The 20,589-nt window shown below is 44.7% G+C and overlaps 1 protein-coding gene across 2 annotated transcripts in view; it reads right to left on the bottom strand.

The window, feature by feature from the left end:
* Positions 1-20,589, bottom strand: part of DROSHA (drosha ribonuclease III) — a 390,676-nt gene that overhangs the window by 53,886 nt on the left and 316,201 nt on the right. For both annotated transcript variants that reach the window (XM_075314852.1, XM_075314853.1), the window contains exons 22-24: positions 13,010-13,112; positions 11,804-11,874; positions 8,498-8,542 (exon numbers count right to left, since the gene is read on the bottom strand). In XM_075314852.1, coding sequence (XP_075170967.1) covers positions 8,498-8,542; positions 11,804-11,874; positions 13,010-13,112 — 219 coding nt within the window. The remainder of the gene's footprint in view (positions 1-8,497; positions 8,543-11,803; positions 11,875-13,009; positions 13,113-20,589) is intronic.

The following is a 20,589-nucleotide window of genomic DNA, read 5'->3' as shown; positions in this document are numbered from 1 at the left end:
AATCTATATATATAATTGCCTTATTCTGTCTGTCTGTCTGTCTGTCTTGCTCCAAAATTGTGTCCTTACGGTGACACAAAGCTGATTGGCCGCTGGGCTCTCCATGGCCCCGCCCCCCCGCACGGATTGGCCGCTCGCCCAGGCTGCGCCCCCACACGGATTGGCCGGCCGCTCGCCCAGGCTCCGCCCCCCCACAGATTGGCCTCTCGCCCCGGCACCCTGCAGGCATTGGCAACTCGGCCACGCCCCGCCCCCCTCACGCAATGCACGCTAGCTCTGGCCCCACCCCCCCCACGCATTCCCCGAACTGACACGGTCACGGAGCCACGACTCACAGGTGAGTACTGTACCCCCGGGAGCCCACATCAGCGTACGCCGCCAAACCAGCCGACACATACCCTCGCATTGCTGGGGCTGGCCGGCGTATGCTGGTGTGGGCTCCCGTGCGAGCGGGGGACGAGATACGCTGGTAACCATGGTAGCATAGTTACCAGCGCATCAAGGTCCTGCAACAGCGGAACATACACACACGCACACACATAACAGCACACACACACACACACATACACACACACACACAATCAGATCACACTCACTCTCACACACACCTCACACACACATCACATCGCATCCACACACTCAAAACATCCTGGGATATCGCTTGCTTCTCGGCGGCAATACTGTGCTGTGAGCTTCCAGGACCTGCCGGAGGATCACATGGCCAGAAGCATGTGGTATCTCCGGATGTTGTGAGTGTGAGCGCATATGTGTAATATCGTCAATGTGTGTGTGCGTGAGTGTATGCGATCGGGTGTGTGTGTGTGTGAGTGTATGCGATCGGATCTGTGAGTGTCGGCAGAGGAGCACGGCGTGCTGGAGGAGGCTAGGAGGAGAGAGGCTGATCCTGGGGAAGGCTGGGATGGGGAGGCTGAGAGAAGAGAGGCTGATGCTGGGGGAGGCTGAGGCTGGGGTAAGCTGGGAGGAGAGAGGCTGATGCTGGGGGAGGTTGAGGCTGGGAGGAGAGAGGCTGATGCTGGGAGGAGAAAGACTGATGCTGGGAGGAGAGAGACTGATGCTGGGAGGAGAGAGGCGGATGCTGGGGGAGGCTGAGGCTGGGGTAGGCTGGGAGGAGAGAGGCTGATGCTGGGAAGAGAGAGGCTGATGCTGGGAGGAGAGAGGCTGATGCTGGGGGAGGCTGATGCTGGGGGAGGCTGGGAGGAGAGAGGCTGATGCTGGGGACAGAAAAGGCTGATGCTGGGAAGAGAGAGGCTGATGCTGGGAGGAGAGAGGCTGATGCTGGGGGAGGCTGAGGCTGGGGTAGGCTGGGAGGAGAGAGGCTGATGCTGGGAGGAGAGAGGCTGATGCTAGGGACAGAAAAGGCTGATGCTAGGAGGAGGGAGGCTGATGCTGGGGACAGAAAAGGCTGATACTGGGAGGAGAGAGGCTGATACTGGGAGGAGAGAGGCTGATGCTGGGGACAGAGAGGCTGATGCTGGGGACAGAGAGGCTGATGCTGGGGACAGAGAGGCTGATGCTGGGGACAGAGAGGCTGATGCTGGGGACAGAGAGGCTGATGCTGGGGACAGAGAGGCTGATGCTGGGGACAGAGAGGCTGATGCTGGGGACAGAGAGGCTGATGCTGGGGACAGAGAGGCTGATGCTGGGGACAGAGAGGCTGATGCTGGGGACAGAGAGGCTGATGCTGGGGACAGAGAGGCTGATGCTGGGGACAGAGAGGCTGATGCTGGGGACAGAGAGGCTGATGCTGGGAGGAGAGAGGCTGATGCTGGGAGGAGAGAGGCTGATGCTGCGGGCAGAGAGGCTGATGCTGCGGGTAGAGAGGCTGATGCTGGTACAGCATGGGGGATGGAGCACGTTTGGGAGTGCGCAGCATGGCGGATGGAGCACGTTTGGGAGTGCGCAGCATGGCGGATGGAGCACGTTTGGGAGTGCGCAGCATGGCGGATGGAGCACGTTTGGGAGTGCGCAGCATGGCGGATGGAGCACGTTTGGGAGTGCGCAGCATGGCGGATGGAGCACGTTTGGGAGTGCGCAGCATGGCGGATGGAGCACGTTTGGGAGTGCGCAGCATGGCGGATGGAGCACGTTTGGGAGTGCGCAGCATGGCGGATGGAGCACGTTTGGGAGTGCGCAGCATGGCGGATGGACCACGTTTGGGAGTGCGCAGCATGGCGGATGGAGCACGTTTGGGAGTGCGCAGCATGGCGGATGGAGCACGTTTGGGAGTGCGCAGCATGGCGGATGGAGCACGTTTGGGAGTGCGCAGCATGGCGGATGGAGCACGTTTGGGAGTGCGCAGCATGGCGGATGGAGCACGTTTGGGAGTGCGCAGCATGGCGGATGGAGCACGTTTGGGAGTGCGCAGCATGGCGGATGGAGCACGATGGGGAGTGCGCAGCATGGCGGATGGAGCACGTTTGGGAGTGCGCAGTATGGCGGATGGACGACGTTTGGGAGTGCGCAGCATGGCGGATGGAGCACGTTTGCTAGTGCGCAGCATGGCGGATGGAGCACGTTTGCTAGTGCGCAGCATGGCGGATGGAGCACGTTTGGGAGTGCGCAGCATGGCGGATGGAGCGCGTTTGGGAGTGCGGAGTATGGCGGATGGAGCACGTTTGGGAGTGCGCAGCATGGCGGATGGAGCACGTTTGGGAGTGCGCAGCATGGCGGATGGAGCACGTTTGGGAGTGTGCAGCATGGCGGATGGAGCACGTTTGGGAGTGCGCAACATGGCGGATGGAGCACGATGGGGAGTGCGCTGCATGGGGGATGGAGCACGATGGGGAGTGCGGAGTATGGCGGATGGAGCACGTTTGGGAGTGCGCAGCATGGCGGATGGAGCACGATGGGGAGTGCGCTGCATGGGGGATGGAGCACGATGGGGAGTGCGGAGTATGGCGAATGGAGCACGTTTGGGAGTGCGCAACATGGCGGATGGAGCACGATGGGGAGTGCGCTGCATGGGGGATGGAGCACGATGGGGAGTGCGGAGTATGGCGGATGGAGCACGTTTGGGAGTGCGCAGCATGGCGGATGGAGCACGTTTGGGAGTGCGCAGCATGGTGGATGGAGCACGTTTGGGAGTGCGCAGCATGGTGGATGGAGCACGTTTGGGAGTGCGCAGCATGGGAGATGGAGCACGATGGGGGGTGCGCAGCATAGGGGATGGAGCACGATGGGGGGTGCGCAGCATGGGGGATGGCGCACGATGGGGAGTGCGCTGCATGGGGGATGGAGCACGATGGGGAGTGCGCTGCATGGGGGATGGAGCACGATGGGAAGTGCACACCTCCCCCCAACACACACACACACACACGTGCGCGCACTGCACAACACACCACACTGGGAACCACAAACAACTGCCCTACACAGACACCCACACACACAGACAACGCTGCACACACACAACACCCAAACACCGCGGCACACACAAATATACGCACATACCGCACAACACACACATTGCACAAAACATACCTCCCCCCAAAACACACCACACACACACAAACCGCGCAACACACACACAACGATATAGACACACAGCGCTCCACAAACAACGCAACACACGCAACACACATACAACACCGCTCTCACCCCCCGTCACACCCAGACAACACCCAGAACATGTACAGCGTCCTACACAAACACTTGGTAACTACACACAACAACATCTATATCTTATATATATATATATATATATATATATATATATATATATATATATATAACAAAAATCATACATGAAGTACACAATACGTAAATTCTAGAATACCCGATGCGTAGAATCGGGCCACCTGCTAGTAATAATAATAATAACCTTGTTCCGCCCTCATCCATGTTTGCTGGTCTGGCACTGTGAGGGCCAGTCCTGACATTGTGCTGGTGTGTGTGGTTTTGCCATACACACTGGCACCTGGGCTGCCTTTATTCGCGGTTGTCACTCCTGGCCACATGGGAGCGGTTCAGACATGTCACAAGTAAGTGGTGTTTTCATATGGTCCTGCTCATTATATGAGACCTTATGGTACAATAATAATTTATAATATAGCGTTAAGGACCCCCCTATAGAGATTTGTCGTGACAGGGCAGGGGGGCTCAAATCATTGATCAATCATTTGCAAAAAATCTCATTGAATTGTTACAGTAGGAATTAATTTGTGAATATTACACTTTTTATTTCTTCATTGTTGCATGCCATTCATAAGCAGTGCTGGCTCCCCTCCTTACTCCTATACACACACACACACACACACACACACACACACTCACACATCAGATAGCATACACTCATACACACACTCACACATCAAATAGCATACACTCATATACACACTCACACATCAGATAGCATACACTCATATACACACACACACACACATCAGATAGCATATACACACACACACACACACACATCAGATAGCATACACTCACACACACACACATCTGATAGCATACACTCATACACACATTCACACATCAGATAGCATACACTCATACACACACTCACACATCAGATAGCATACACTCATACACACACACACAAACATCAGATAGCATACACTCATACACACATCAGATTGCATACACTCATATATACACACACACACACACACACACATTAGATCGCATACATTCATATACACACACACACACACATTAGATCGCATACATTCATATACACACACACACACACTCACACATCAGATAGCATACACTCATATACACACTCACACATCAGATAGCATACACTCATATACACACGTAAAAGGAGGGGAGCCAGCACTGCTTATGAATGGCATGTAACAATGAAGACATAAAAAGTGTAATATTCACAAATTCATTCCTACTGTAACAATTCAATGAGATTTTTTGCAAATGATTGATCAATGATTTGAGCGCCCCTGCCCCGTCACGGCAAATCTCTATAAGGGGGTCCCTAACGCTATATTATAAATTATTATTGTACCATAAGGTCTCATATAATGAGCAGGACCATATGAAAACACCACATACCCGTGACATGTCTAAACCGCTCCCATGCTGCCAGGACTGACAACCGCGAATAAAGGCAGCCCAGGTGCCAGTGTGTGTGGCAAAACCACACACACCAGCACAATGTCAGGACTGGCCCTCACAGTGCCAGACCAGCAGACACGGATGATATAATATAGCGTTAGGGACCACCCTATAGAGATTTGCCGTGACGGGGCAGGGGGGCTCAAATCATTGATTGAACACTTTTTATTTCTTCATTGTTGCATGCCATTCATAAGCAGTGCTGGCTCCCCTTCTTACTCATATACACACACACACTCACACATCAGATAACATACACTCATATACACACACACACACATCAGATAGCATACACACACACACACACACACACACACATCTGATAGCATACATTCATACACACATTCACACATCAGATAGCATACACTCATATACACACTCACATCACATAGCATACACTCATATACACACACACACACACACACACACATCAGGTAGCATACACTCATACACACATCAGATAGCATACACTCATATACACACTCACACATCAGATAGCATACACTCATATACACACACACACTCACACATCAGATAGCATACACTCATATACACAGGCACTCACACATGAGATAGCATACACTCAGACACACACTCACACATCACATTCAATATCTATCTCCCTGTGATCTCTGTGCTGCACTCCTTCCCTGCATCTGACTGACACACATACATCAGATCACACTCACGCATCAGATAGCACACACTCTCACACATCAGATAGCATACACACACATATACAGATTATATATATATACATATATATATATATATATATACATACACACAGCTTTCACATCATTCCTCCCCCTGTGACCTCCGGTGGGCGCTGCTGGCAGCTGTGCTGCACGCCATCATCCCCTGCGTCCGGCCGATATTCACACATCCGATCGCAGACGCTCACACATCCGATCGCAGACGCTCACACATCCGATCGCAGACGCTTACACATCCGATCGCAGACGCTCACACATCCGATCGCATACACTCACACATCAGATTGCATACACTCACACACACTCACGATATCGCACAATTGCTCGCGCGCACACACTCACAACATCCGAAGATATCACGTGCTTCCGGCCATGTGATCCTCCCGCAGGTCCTGGAAGCTCACTGCACAGCATCACAAGCGCCGAGAAGCAAGCGATATCGCTGGATGTGGTGAGTATGTGGATGCGATCTGTAGTGTGTGTGTGTGCGCGCGCGTTCTCATGTGTGTGCTCTCTTATGTGTATGTGATCTGATGAGTGTGTGTGTTCCGCCGCAGGACCTTGATGCGCTCACCTGCTCCGGCATCTGGTGAGTATGATGGGGGTCTTCTCTCTTCTGGGGGTGCCCGCTGTCAATAATGAAGTGTCCTGCAGTATCTTTAACTTTTTTACCGCTGCACAGACACTTCATTATTGACCGCGGCGAGGTCTTATTTTCGCGGGATGTCTTATATTAAAGCCTCCCTGAAAAATCCTGCTAGGTCTTATTTTTGGGGGAAGTCTTATTTTCGTGGAAACACGGTAGTAGGATATCACCCAATGGTTTTGTGCGCTTTTGTTCCCTTACAGTTCTTCTACCTTCAGACACAGCATGTTGACAGACATGATGATGTTTCTAAGAAAGAAAATTACTCTTGTTCTTACACATTGGCAACCCTTTTTATATCCCATTGTTTAGATGACTAGATCTACAACTAACATCTACAAATGTACAATGAGAATAGACTGATTTCTATTAAGGATACATCTATTCCATTCAAGCCTCCATCTGTAGACCACGTGAGCAAGGGTATGAAGTGGCCTTCCCAGGGGAACGTCAAACCAGTCCTATTCCCAATATTATGGTGTGGGGTAGCATAATACCCTCTAGTCTTTATTCTATTTATACTAACAGCTTAGCGTTGCGTTGACTTAGTGGTGGAACCAGTTACGGTATTTAGCCAAAGTGTCCCAGGAGACATTTTTAACACTACAATGCCAGGCTGCATACTGCTTGTGCAATTGTGAGCAGTCTATATGGAAAAAACGTGCTACATTCTACAGCATCTCTGGACTTGTCTCCCATCAGACACATCTTGGATGTCAATTGTCGCAATTACAAAAGAAAACTGCTAGCAGCGGATCCTGATGAACTGAGTGCCTAATGGCAGACCATTCCTAAGACAACCATTAATAACCTCAGTTTTGAAATTCCTAATTTACATTAGGGTTTTTTTATCTAATAATCACATTTTTATTGATGGAAATTAAACCAGGAGCTTTGTTCAAGTGAATGGGGTTGAGTTGTAGCCCCATGTACCGTGGGAGACCTGGACTTGTACTCATAATATATAGGTACTGTGCTATATGGGATCACTAAGCTCTGCTACAAAAAAAGAAATAGATTGGTGCAATGCCAAGCCTGATAAACATCACTAGGGTCTTCAAAGAGCAAAAAGTATTTCATCACTTTGCCCAATGACTATCTCAATAAAGATCTTAACAGCTTTTCATCGGAAGTTCTTTTCTTCGTTCAAATGCTCTACAGAAGAAGAACTTTCCATCTTATCTTCCAATGCCATTTTATGAAGAATAAAGGCAAGCAAATATATAGAGTAAAATGTAATTTTTCTCTCTTTATTGTTTTTTGAGGGTTGAGCCCATGTGGGTCTATGCTTATCATTAAGTGTCCCAGCCATTTTGTAGGCATCTAGGATGTAAAAGCAAATCTTTGGGCAATGGCAAACAATACAATTGTAGTTCGCACTGTATGCATCTTCAGGTTTAAAATTGAGCAAATCCATATAAAATATTGGATATATGCAAATTAACACGAATGCCCTATGTATCACTCAATGTCTTTTAATAATTTGTAGCTTTTGTGAATCGAGAACATCTAATAGAAAAACGATAGTACACAAAAACAACGCTTCCATAATCAATTCAGTTTTTCATATTCAATCTCCCGGATTGAATCTGACATTAAACTAAAAAACCCAAGCAAAACAGAAAAGTTAATATTAAATATTAATAATAAAATGTTTCGGCGGCATGCAAAACTGTTCAGCGTGTCTGTTGTTTTAGATTAAGGCTTCTTTTAAACAATGGCTTGTTCACATCATAAAAAATAAAATATGACATATTCGCCCTGAGCGAAATAAAAAAAAAAAAAATAGTCTCTAAAATAAATGTTCTCGCGGGACAGAAAAGAAATTGGCTCATGTTTGTTGGAGGCAAAGTTAATTCCAGTTGTTTGGTTTACACACTTCAGAGGATGATCTATATATGTATACAGCACGCAGCTTGTTAATAAATCTAGCACTGGTATCATGAATGTCACAGAAAGGAATCAAAGGAAAGCAGCAAATAAATAAAAAGCAATAAACGCTACTATATATATGACAATAAGGAGAGGGTTTGCTTACTTGAAGTGGGTGTAGTGGATAATTAAGCCACACGTCCCGCAGGTCCTGGAGATGTTGAAAAATGTCATTAATGCTCGAGGCAATCATTTAGCAAATTCCACAGCACTAAATAAAATGTCATTACTTGAAATACGCAACTATTTTAGATGCTGACTCGGCTCATGGAAAATCCAATACTGCCTGCAAATTAATTTGAAAATAAAAAGCTTATACACAACTGACACCGCCTCGAGCTCCTTACAGTGGAGCAGCGGATAACGCCACCACATTGGAAGAATTAGGGCCAGAAATAATACAATTAGCAGACACTGCGAGGATTAGTATCTGTACTTAAACATAACATACACAGAGCCTTATAAACGCTCGGACGGGATTATCGTACTATTCTTTGTAGATATATTTATATATATGAAATTATCGGCTGTGTATGTATGAGGGAGACTTGACATTTCAAGCGTCAGCAAAGTGGAGATATTCATTAGTCTAAAAATTAAGGAAAGAAGAAAACATTTGCAATAAGTAGGTTTTGGACAACCTTAGAGTGCTGAAGTAGGCCCCCTTGGGTTCAGGCTCACTTTAATGACACTACATTCAGAAAGAGCAGGTGGATAAACTGTACTTAAGATTAAGCAAATTAATGACATTCCAATTATTTTTCTTAAGGTATTAAGGAGACATCTTATACGTACTCTATGCGGCAAAACATTGCGACTAATGAATTCTCCTATATTGCCACCCATGTAAAAGCCATTTAACACCAACAAAATGTATCTTATATGAATGCTCCCCAACTCTCCATGTGCCCCAACAGGCCTCAACTAAACCGGGGGAGATAGGAACCAGGCATAGATCTTTATTATAACCTTTCCGGGAAAAATGGGCGGATAAGGGTGCCCAGGAAGGAGGTCGAACCTCCAATAGAAACTACAAAAAAGGGCTCGCACAGCTTTAGTATCAATAGAGGAGCACAAATAAGCTACGTGGCAAATATACAAACAATGTGTGTCAGCACACTGCAACTGATGCATACATAAACTCAGATATTGCGATACACTTAAAAATTGTAAGATACTAACATTTTTTGATTGATAAAAGTAATAAAACTATCCAACCACGTCAATCTCTTTATTAAAACCTTACTGGGATGATTGGTTGTCTGATCCTGGGCTCGGGACCCTTAAGGGGGCTTTACATGCTACGATATTGCTAGCGTTATCGCTAGCAAGCATACCCGCCCCCGATGTTTTGCGTCACGGGCAAATTGCTGCCCAATATCGCTAACACTCGTCACACGTACTTACCTTCCTAGCAACGTCACTGTGGGCGGCGAACAACCTTTTTGTTAAGGGTCGGTTCGTGCGCCATCATACAGCGGCTGACCAATAGAAGCGGAGGGGCGGAGACCAGCCGCATTAACGACACGCCCACCTTGCTGCCGGAGGATGCAGGTACGGTGTTCTTCGTCGTTCCTGGGGTGTCACACATAGCGATGTGTGCTGCCTCAGGAACGACGAACAACCTATGTCCACAACGACCAACGAGATTTTGAAAATGAACAACGTGTCAATGATCAACGATTAGGTGAGTATTTTTGATCGTTAAACACTCGCTCGGAGCTGTTACAAGCAACGATGTCGCTAACGACGCCATATGTGGGTCACGAATTCCGTGACCCCGACGACATATCGTTAGATATGTCATTGCGTGTAAAGCCCCCTTTATTCACACTTCTCTTCCAGAAAGGTTTTACTTAATAGTTATACTTTTATCCTATCTCTGCCCCAGTTCAGTTGAGATTTGCTTTCTTGTCACAGTTGGGTGGGTTGGTCACTTTAGGATTTATTAATTAAAGTGTGCTGAAACATAGTTTATATATATGCTTGAATCTTGGCCACATAATAGATTTATGCATCTGTGCATTAAAGGGAACCTGTCAAGTAAAAAAAAAAATAAATAAATTAAAAAAAAAGGCTATTAACTTGCAAAAATGGGGTTAATCTGCAAGGTAATAGCATTCTGAAGCTGCTCAGAGCTGGCGCCGAGAGCATAGTAACTGGGATGAAACAGCAGCCTCCGGCTTTCAGTCACTGGGGTGACACCATCATAGATTCACTCACTGCTCTATGCATAGTGAGCATTGGAGTCGGCTAACAGTTAGTGCTGAGGTGCGGTTACAGCCACATCTCACTGTGCACAGAGCGGTGACTGAAGCTGTGATGGTGCCACCCTTGTGACTGAAAACCTGAGGCTGCCGGGAAGAAGGAAACTCATCTGCTCCATGCAGCAAAGCCCTCAAGCCAGGCAGCTTTAGAATGCTAGTAACCTGTAGATTAGCCACATATCTGCAGGTTAAAAGCATTTTTATGTTTTTTACAAGATAGGTTCCCTATAATGTAAAAAATGTGTCTTGGCTCTTTATGTGTTTTTTATTTAATGATGAAGACATGACTGGCCTTGCTGTTTTTTTTTTTTAAAAGGGGTCGTCCAGCCAGGAACAATATTTTAAAACAACTAGGAAATTTCTAAATTAAATAAAGCCACACTTTTTGCTGATTTCTCACTGGTCTGGTTGCAATACTTCTAGGTCCTTTATGGTTTCTATCATTTCAGCTCCAGCAAAGAGATTTAGACATGGAGACATTAATGCTGCAGTCAATCACTGCCTGAAGCGGGGTTATTGTGGTGGTCAGTGGTTGGCTGCAGGAGTCACCTACGTATGTAAAGACATCATCACTGAACCAAGAAGCAGAGAAAGCAGCGGTGGACTGGGGAAGTGTTCAAAATTGAGTGAAGGGGGGATTCGTAATGTGAGTTATACTTTTATACAATTTTATGCAGTTTTCAAAATATGTTTTCTGGAAGAACAACCCATCAAAGCTTACCAATGTACTCATCCGAAGCTTTCCTTGAATTTCATAAAGAACACAAACCTCACATTTCAATATATTATCGCGGCACATATAGCAAAACCCTTGATAAGTTGCAGTCCACATCACACTCACTAAGTGGCTGCCTATAACATCACCTGACAGCCTATCGGAAAAACTGCTTTTTGTTAATCTATTTATCTTCCATTACTCATCTACAGGTTTTATGGGCCAAGAGGAATGGTAACCAATGTATATAAGCTAATACTGTGTTTTTTAGCCCATATGCCTAATAGTTCACTTTTCATCCAATGCAAACTGAGAACAAAAATCGTCCTGAAGGTTAGACGAAGAGTCCGCCTTCTGCAAAATTAAAACTAAAAATTAAAACATTGTTGCAAAATATTAACTGAAAAGTGGAAAAATTATATTTTTTTACCTGACCAAAAAACAAGACTCTCCCAAATAGCTGCTTTGCTTCTTCAAGGCCCCCTTCCAGATACACCGCACCTGTGTAAAGATCGCAGTTCATGATAAGGAATAATCAAAACCTGTTTGAATTGCTTAAAATAGACAAAAACTGAATTTCTATAAATCAACATTATCTGTAAGCCAACCATGACGCTTGCCATAATCCTCAGTGAGCTATAAACCATACGATGGCATGAGATTTCTTATAAGGCGTATACATTTCTAATCGGTGTCTTCCGCAGTACATTGGAAGCAGTAAGCAGTTTTTTTAATTTGCTCCAGCCCGAGTTCTCTTTTGTGCACTGCTGGCTATAGGTAGTTAATCAATTCTTAATTAAGTGTAGCAAAAGTACAGCTTACAAAAGAAATAAAAAGATTTCATAACCATCTTCTGGGTATTCATCTGCAATATTGCAGGCATTATTATTGTCAGCCACAATAATACAATGTACTGGAGCTACATAAATAACAAAAAGTACCAGTGTACAAGGTACTACATGCTTCCCGGCTAGTGTTAGTAGACATTTCACCTGTAATGACCTTTTCAGCAAGAATACAGCTAAGGCTAGTTTCACACATCCGGCTTATTGCCGGTTTCCCGGATTCGGCGCACGCCAGTACAGTGTATACAGTACAATGGCAGCGCGACAAGTGGCAGCGCGACATGTGACCGGAGCATGTGACCCGGAAGTTGTGGCGCTGCCATTGTACTGTATACACTGTACTGGCGTGCGCCGAATCTGGCAAACCGGCGAAAAGCCGGATGTGTGAAACAGGCCTAAGGGGATTCAATTGTGGCATATGCAGGTGGATTACTATAATAGGTGCAGAGGATGAAATCGCACCTGGGCCCTTGTGGGCCCAAAAGGTCCTACTAGCCCATATAAAAAACTGAATACTATTAAAGATCTGTAATACTTGGGGGCTCTGATTGAGAATTTGCATTAGGGCCCATGAGCTTTAAGTTACGCAACTGGGCATATGACCTGGGTTCGGAGTACTAGAGGAGGTGCCACTGTAGATGTAGACCATATAGATAGGATTAGAAAAGCACTCAACCTTTAGTCCAGTTGCTCCATTAAAAAAATAATAGGGAATTTCATATAATAGGAATACGTTTCTGCACTATGATCCCTGCCAGTCATGGGAAAAATGTAAACTGTGCAATAATTACCCATTAATGCTTCAAAGCAATTTGCCATAGCATGCCGCAGATCTGATTCTCTGCACAGGTCGGGTCCATGTGCATACAGCATGAAACGATCCAACTCCAGTTTCTACAATAAGACATGAGATCAAGTTAAGAAACCAGGTTTTCAGTCAATAGAAACCAAGATGGAGAAGTGCTGAAAAATAGTTGATACCAGCAAGAGACTTGCCAATAGTATAGACTTTTGAAATATGAGACAGAATGACTATTTAAAAAAGAATCGGTCAGTAGGATCAACCCTAACTGGTCTATATGGTCATGCAGGTCATAGAAAGTTGAACAAAATAATAATATCTGCAATAATGTGTCTTATTCCAGTAAAAAATAACATTTTTCTTATATGTAAATGAGCTGTTAAGATCCATGGATCTACATGTCTTACAATGGTAATGACCCCTTTCATATATACCAGGCTCTGGAGGTAGATTCTCAGAGAGATCAATGTCCCACCCATAGCCTATTTACACATGAAGAAAATTGTGAAATCTGGAATAGGATGATGGATTACAGGTATCAAGGTATATTTTTTTCAGCTTCCTACACCTATTGTGTTTCCCAGAAAATAAGTCCTACCCTGAAAATAACCGTCAGCATGAATTTTTGGCCTTTTCGGATTAAGGCTTAAATATAAGCCCTACAACAAAAATAAGCCCCAGTTGCGATTCAATAATGAAGTGTTCATGTAGCTAAACCGCCAAAAGAGAGAAGACAAACCACGCAAATCATACTTTCCAGACCCCGAATGGGAGGCTGTGGAATACACACACGCACACGCATATATACACACACACACACACACACACACACACAGTGATACCATACTGCTCCAGGGAACTGGGATGAAGTGCAACACGAGGAGCTGCGGTGGAACACATCAAAGATCTTAAATGGAATGCATTGATGCGTTCCACCGCAGGTCCTCGTGTTCCACAGAGCTGCCGGCCGGAAGCAGTACAGACCACTGGATGTTTCTGTGTGTGTGTGTTATATGAGGTTCCTGTGATCTGATGTGTGTGTGAGTGCCGGCTGGAAGCAGGGAAGGACTGCTGTGGAGCACACAAGAACCTGCTAAGATTGCACTCAGTGGATCGCAGGAAGACCTGGGAGCAATGCAGATGTCTAGTATGTTCTCCTGCGGGGTGTCTGCCTTTTTTGGGGAGGGGGGGGGGGTAAACTTACCACCATCCCATGTTTACAAAGAAATAAGCCCTACCCCGAAAATAGGCTCTAGCTTATTTTTAGGGGCAAAAAAAAAATATAATACAGGGTCTAATTTTTGGGAAAACACTGTACATACCCATATAGACATGAAAGCAGAGTTAATTCTACTAGTAAATTCCCTTTAAAGTTTTGGTATAATTGTGTCATTTGAAAAATGCACAGTGATATGTAGATTAATGTAAAACAGATCAAGCAACCCTACTACCCAAATAAACCTGTCTCTTCTAAATAAGCATTTCTAAATTACATTAACTACATGACTAGCAAGCATTTTTTATATAAGGTTGCCTGGTGAATTCCAAAATTGGAAAACAAGTCTTAAAGAAAAAAATAAATCCATGTTAGAGATAAACTTTTACAAGTCATTAGATTATTCTAAAAAAAAAAATAATAAAAAAATGCATTTTTTACTTCAACCAGTAAAATAAATGTGTGTACATATCTCTCCAAGGCACACCTTATTTTATTAATGTGCTAATTTGTTTCACAGTTTCACATTTTAGTGAGAACAAGCAAAAAAAAAAAAAAAGACATATATAAGCAGATATAATTGAGTTGTTTAGTACCACGAATCTTAGTAAATTTTTCTTATTGTGTGATATTTTCCTTACTGATACTTAATTCTGGTGATATCCCCATGGCGCCTTTTAATTTAGGCAGAAGAAAAAAATATATATACAATTTTCAATTTGAATCACATTGCTACAAATAACTAAACAGGTACAAGAAAAAAAAAAAAGACAACACATTTTGGGATATCTTCTTTGCGGTATGCACAGATCCATGTATCTCGGCATAATGCGGGCGTCAGACGATGCGATCTATCGTGTGATCGCATGTGCGATCGTACCCGCCCCCGTCGTTTGTGCGTCACGGGCAACTCGCTGACCGTGTCGCACAAAGTCGTTTAACACCCATCACACGTACTTATGTGCGTCACGTTCGGCGTCACAGCGACCGACTAATAGAAGCGGAGATGAGCTGGTTGTAAACATCCCGCCCACCTCCTTCCTTCCATCTCATACTCCGGCTCACTTTTTTGTTTTTATGTAGTTTTTTTGTATTCAGTACACACAGGGAGTGGCCCCCTTCTCAGCGAGCTGGACATTTCATTCTGTGAATCCCCCTGACTGTGTGTGTCCTGTTGGGACCCGGTCGCTCTCAGCCCTTAGCCACATTGAGGCCTATTTTAGACCCATGGTAAGGTTTTAATATTAGAGAGTGTAGGTACTATCCCAACTGGGTACACCTTGACGTTTGGTGGGATAGCTTTATGCTTTTTTTGATCAAAAACAGTGTTTACTAAGTACCCTATGTTTATATGCACTATGCTTTTATTTAGTTACAGTAGGGTATGTTTTCACAATTTTTTCCTTGGTTTCTCTTTGTCTCATGGCCAGTGTGAACATGGTCTCACAAGTTCCATGTATACCATCTCATACTCCGGCTCACTTTTTTGTTTTTATGTAGTTTTTTTGTATTCAGTACAAACAGGGAGTGGCCCCCTTCTCAGCGAGCTGGACATTTCATTCTGTGAATCCCCCTGACTGTGTGTGTCCTGTTGGGACCCGGTCGCTCTCAGCCCTTAGCCACATTGAGGCCTATTTTAAACCCATGGTAAGGTTTTAATATTAGAGAGTGTAGGTACTATCCCAACTGGGTACACCTTCACGTTTGGTGGGATAGCTTTATGCTTTTTTTGATCAAAAACAGTGTTTACTAAGTACCCTATGTTTATATGCACTATGCTTTTATTTAGTTACAGTAGGGTATGTTTTCACAATTTTTTCCTTGGTTTCTAAATAACTAAACAGGTACAAGAAAAAAAAAAGACAACACATTTTGGGATATCTTCTTTGCGGTATGCACAGATCCATGTATCTCGGCATAATGCGGGCGTCAGACGATGCGATCTATCGTGTGATCGCATGTGCGATCGTACCCGCCCCCGTCGTTTGTGCGTCACGGGCAACTCGCTGCCCGTGTCGCACAAAGTCGTTTAACACCCATCACACGTACTTATGTGCGTCACGTTCGGCGTCACAGCGACCGACTAATAGAAGCGGAGATGAGCTGGTTGTAAACATCCCGCCCACCTCCTTCCTTCCGCATAGCCGGCGGGAGCCGCGGGACGCTGGTAAGCTGTGTTCATCATTCCCTGGGTGTTACACAGTGCGATGTGTGCTACCCCGTGTACGATGAACAACCGGCGCAAAGTAAAATAAACGACGAGTACACGATTTGTCACCGATTTGCAATCGCTTGTAGGTGTCACACAGAACGACGTCGCCAACGAAGCCGGATGTGCGTCACGAAAACCGTGACCCCGACGACCTATCGCACGATAGATCGCCTCGTGTGACGCCCGCATAAGGACAGACCAGCCACTGGTCCCCTCACCTGAACAACCTCATAGACATACAGTATATTAGGCTAACAAATTGGGATTAGGAGACTCATGGTCATATATTGTCACCTATTTTTGCAGAAAGACCTTCTACGTAATTTCTAGTGGGTTGAACTTAAAACTTTTTGTACAGTTCTCGCTTTGCCATTTATTTTTGTTATATGTTATTGTGGCTGCATGCGTCTTGCATTACCCAAAAGCACATAAAGGGTTTGGGTTCCTTAGACAAGGACAAGGGCATTACACCTGTCAATTGTGTTTGTCCTACAGTTATATGTAGACACAATATAACCTGTGCCGCTCACCTCCTTATGCAGAAGAGAGAAGCACTGGACAAACCCTGTAACTCATGGGCTTGTAAATTTAAATATTCTGAATATTAACAATAAGAATTGTGTGGTATAGTGCGAAACGCAAGTTTCCTTCACAATAGCATATAAATAATTTGACTGTCCTCAAGTGATGATTATAAATATCTGCCAACTTCACCAGGTCAGCTAATCTAAATTCTTACTTATGTAACTGATGAGGTTGAGAAAAGATGCAGGTCCATCAAGTTCATGTTGAGCCAGAAAAAAAAATCTACAAGGCAGGTACCAACCACCACCTAATATTATCGGGAAAGTAATGTTACAATAAGAACGAATCTTGGGATGACAAATATCCAGAAATCTAGTCTACATAAACTGTGATAGTAGATTTTAAAGAAGGATATAAAGGTATCTCGATTAGTCCATTGTCACAACATTTTATGGCTGAATTCCATAGAGTCAGTGCTCTGATACTAAAGACCAGTATCTACGATAATGGTAAAAGCTTCTGTCCTTTAAACAAGGTAAATGCCCCTTAGTCATAGTTATTAAAGGCCTACGGTAGGCATAAAAATATAGGATAGAGCTCTGTACTGTCAGCGTACATATTTGTACAAGGCATTTGATCACCATTAAGTATTCTTTTCCAAATCTGTGCCATGTCCTTTCAAGGTGTCTAAATTTATGCACAATTTTCTATGTGTTGTCTGACTAGTGATTTGTATAGATGATAAAATCTGCTCTTGTCCTTTTCGGTTGCAGTGTTAACCAGGGATTTACTATTTCATACATAACTGTAAATCTGCATTAGTTGCATAACCTTATATTTCTGCACAATAAAGTTCAATTGTAATTTCTCGGCTTCCACAGATCCCTCTGTAGCTTTATACCATCCTCTTCTGTTTTAATTACTTTACAAAGTTTTATCTGCAAATATTGTAATTACCGTATATACTGGCGTATAAGACGACTTTTTACCCCCTTAAAATAATGGCTACAGTGGGGGGTCGTCTTATACGCCGGATATACGGGGGGGGGGGGGGTGTATGTACACTGCAGCGTCCAGGGGAGGTGGGGGCAGCAGCTCTGGAGCACAGGGGAACGCAGCCTTTGATCTCCTGCACCCGCTCATATAATATGCACAGCCGCTGTCCATCTCCAATGGTGCTGAAATCGCACGCAGTGAGGGGCTGGGGCAGCGGTGCATATTCTATGAGCCTGCGTCCCAGTGTGATCGCACATGCCCACCCCTGTGTTAGATTTGGCCCCCAGGCTGCTGCTCATTCTAAAATAAAAAAAGCTTTACTTACCCCTGCAGCGTTTCTCCCCGTGTCCCTGCTTCCACTGTGATCAGGCAGAGAGCTCAGCCTGCTGTGCCGATCACATGACCGCACTGAGAACCAGGAAGTGGAAGAACAGAAGCACGGAGCCAGACAGGAGGGAGCTCAGCGCTGGAGGAGGTAAGGAAAGAGGGTTTTATTTTACTTTGGGCAGCAGCCTAGGGGCCATATCTGACACAGGGGGACTTGTGCGATCTATAGGGGCCATGGGCAGCACTATGGGGGCGATATCTGACACAGGGGGACTTGTGCGATCTATATAGGGGCCATGGGCAGCACTATGGGGGAGATATCTAACACAGGGGGACTTGTGCCCATTATGGGCCCCGGTGAACTGCTTCTAACCCCCCAGATGTATGCCCTGCCAATCCCCCCCCCCGCCGATGCCGCGGGTGCAGGCCCCACTGAGCAGCAGAGTTGTGTGTATTTGTCTGTATGTAGCAGAGTTGTATGTGTTTGTCTGTATGTAGCAGAGTTGTATGTGTTTGTCTGTATGTAGCAGAGTTGTATGTATTTGTCTGTATGTAGCAGAGTTGTGTGTGTTTGTCTGCATGTAGCAGAGTTGTATGTGTTTGTCTGTATGTAGCAGAGTTGTATGTGTTTGTCTGTATGTAGCAGAGTTGTATGTGTGTGTTTGTCTGTATGTAGCAGAGTTGTGTGTGTTTGTCTGTTTGTAGCATAGTTGTGTGTGTCTGTTTGTAGCAGAGTGTAGTACCATTGTTTCAGTCCAGTTGTGGCTTTATACAGCAGGGAGGAGCATTCCTTGCTGTACTAAGTGAACATTGGAGCGATTGATCTGTCAATGGCCCTTTAAAAACATATTGTACGGCTCTCGCGGAATTAAAATTAACATGTTGCAATCAAAGCAGACTTTTTTTTCATCTGGGAGCGGGGTAGTCTTATACAGTGAGTATATCCCAAATTCTATATTTTTAGGGCAGAAGTTGGGGGTCGTCTTATACGCCCAGTCGTCTTATACGCCGGCATATACGGTATACTTAGTAAGCGCTCTACAAGGTCAATACTATATATATTAAAAAGACGACTGAAAAAAAAACACAAGATGGTAATCGAGGTCTCTAAGAATCACTGATTTTTTTCCACACAGTGACCTACAAACAAGCTCATTACCTTTGATGTAAAACAACTTGAGATTACCATTAGAAAATGACAAGTTTGTAAATACCAGGACTTCTAAAACAATGTACCATAAGGTATGTTGAGAAAACCAAAGAGTGTTTCAACCAAGACCCTGGACAATATATACTTATGGAGTCCACAATTAATTCGTAAAGTGCTTAAAGAAAATGAGAACATCTGTCAAAAGACTAAAAATAAGATAAAAGTGGGACCTACAACATGGACTCTAAACATGCCCGGACATCCACCAAGGAGTAGGTGGAAAAAAAAATTCAACGCTAGTCCCTAAAATCCATGGAGATTCTGTGAAGACTAAAAAACAAGCAAGAAACCGCTGTAATATCACACAGCTGAGAAAAATCATCATGAAGAAACAACACTAATTTCTCCCGGTTGATGTCAAAGATAGGTAGATAGTTTGAGTCTCCTGGAGTTTAGGGCTTTGCCATGCTGACATATTTCATCTATTCCACATATTGTTCACCTTTAAAAACAGTTTGAACTAGGATTCAATATTTTTACAAAATGCTCTCTTTAAGGCTAAAAAGATAGGAGATCCCAAGTACTATACAATTTCATGTCACATAACCATGTCATTCTGTTAGTCACAGCCTAGAATTACACGTTAGGCTTTTCTTTTTACCTTAGGTGCTTTTGATATTTGTTTTCTGAAACACCCTTCTTACTACAATCCTACTTGCTTACTCTTATCAAATGTTTGAACATTCCCAAATGAAGGGGAGGTCTCCTAGTGGAGCAGAAATGTCTCCAGTAAAGAGGCCAAGTTGCTATGAAAAAATGTGGGCTGCAGGGTTTGACACTAGAGATGAGCGGTGTTCGAATCGAACTGTTCGCCAATCTCAAATTCAACCTGTTTTAGGCGATGTTCGAGTTGTTCGACTAACAATTAGCTTCAAGTTCGACAGTTCGAGGTTATGTTCGATAACGGTTCGATCACCAAAAGTGTAACTGGCTTTTCACAGTAATACTGTCATTCAATGTTAATATAGTGGAACCTTGGTTAACGAGAACAATCCGTTCTGGGAGTGTGCTTTTAAACCAAGTTACTCGTTCAGCAAAGCAAGATTTCCCAAAGGAAATCATTGCAATGCAGACAATTCGTTC

The sequence above is a fragment of the Anomaloglossus baeobatrachus genome, chromosome 6 (genome assembly GCF_048569485.1).
Source record: "Anomaloglossus baeobatrachus isolate aAnoBae1 chromosome 6, aAnoBae1.hap1, whole genome shotgun sequence".
Taxonomy (NCBI): Eukaryota; Metazoa; Chordata; class Amphibia; order Anura; family Aromobatidae; genus Anomaloglossus; species Anomaloglossus baeobatrachus.
Note: the sequence above shows the minus strand (reverse complement) of the source record. Positions and strands in the feature narration are given on the sequence as shown.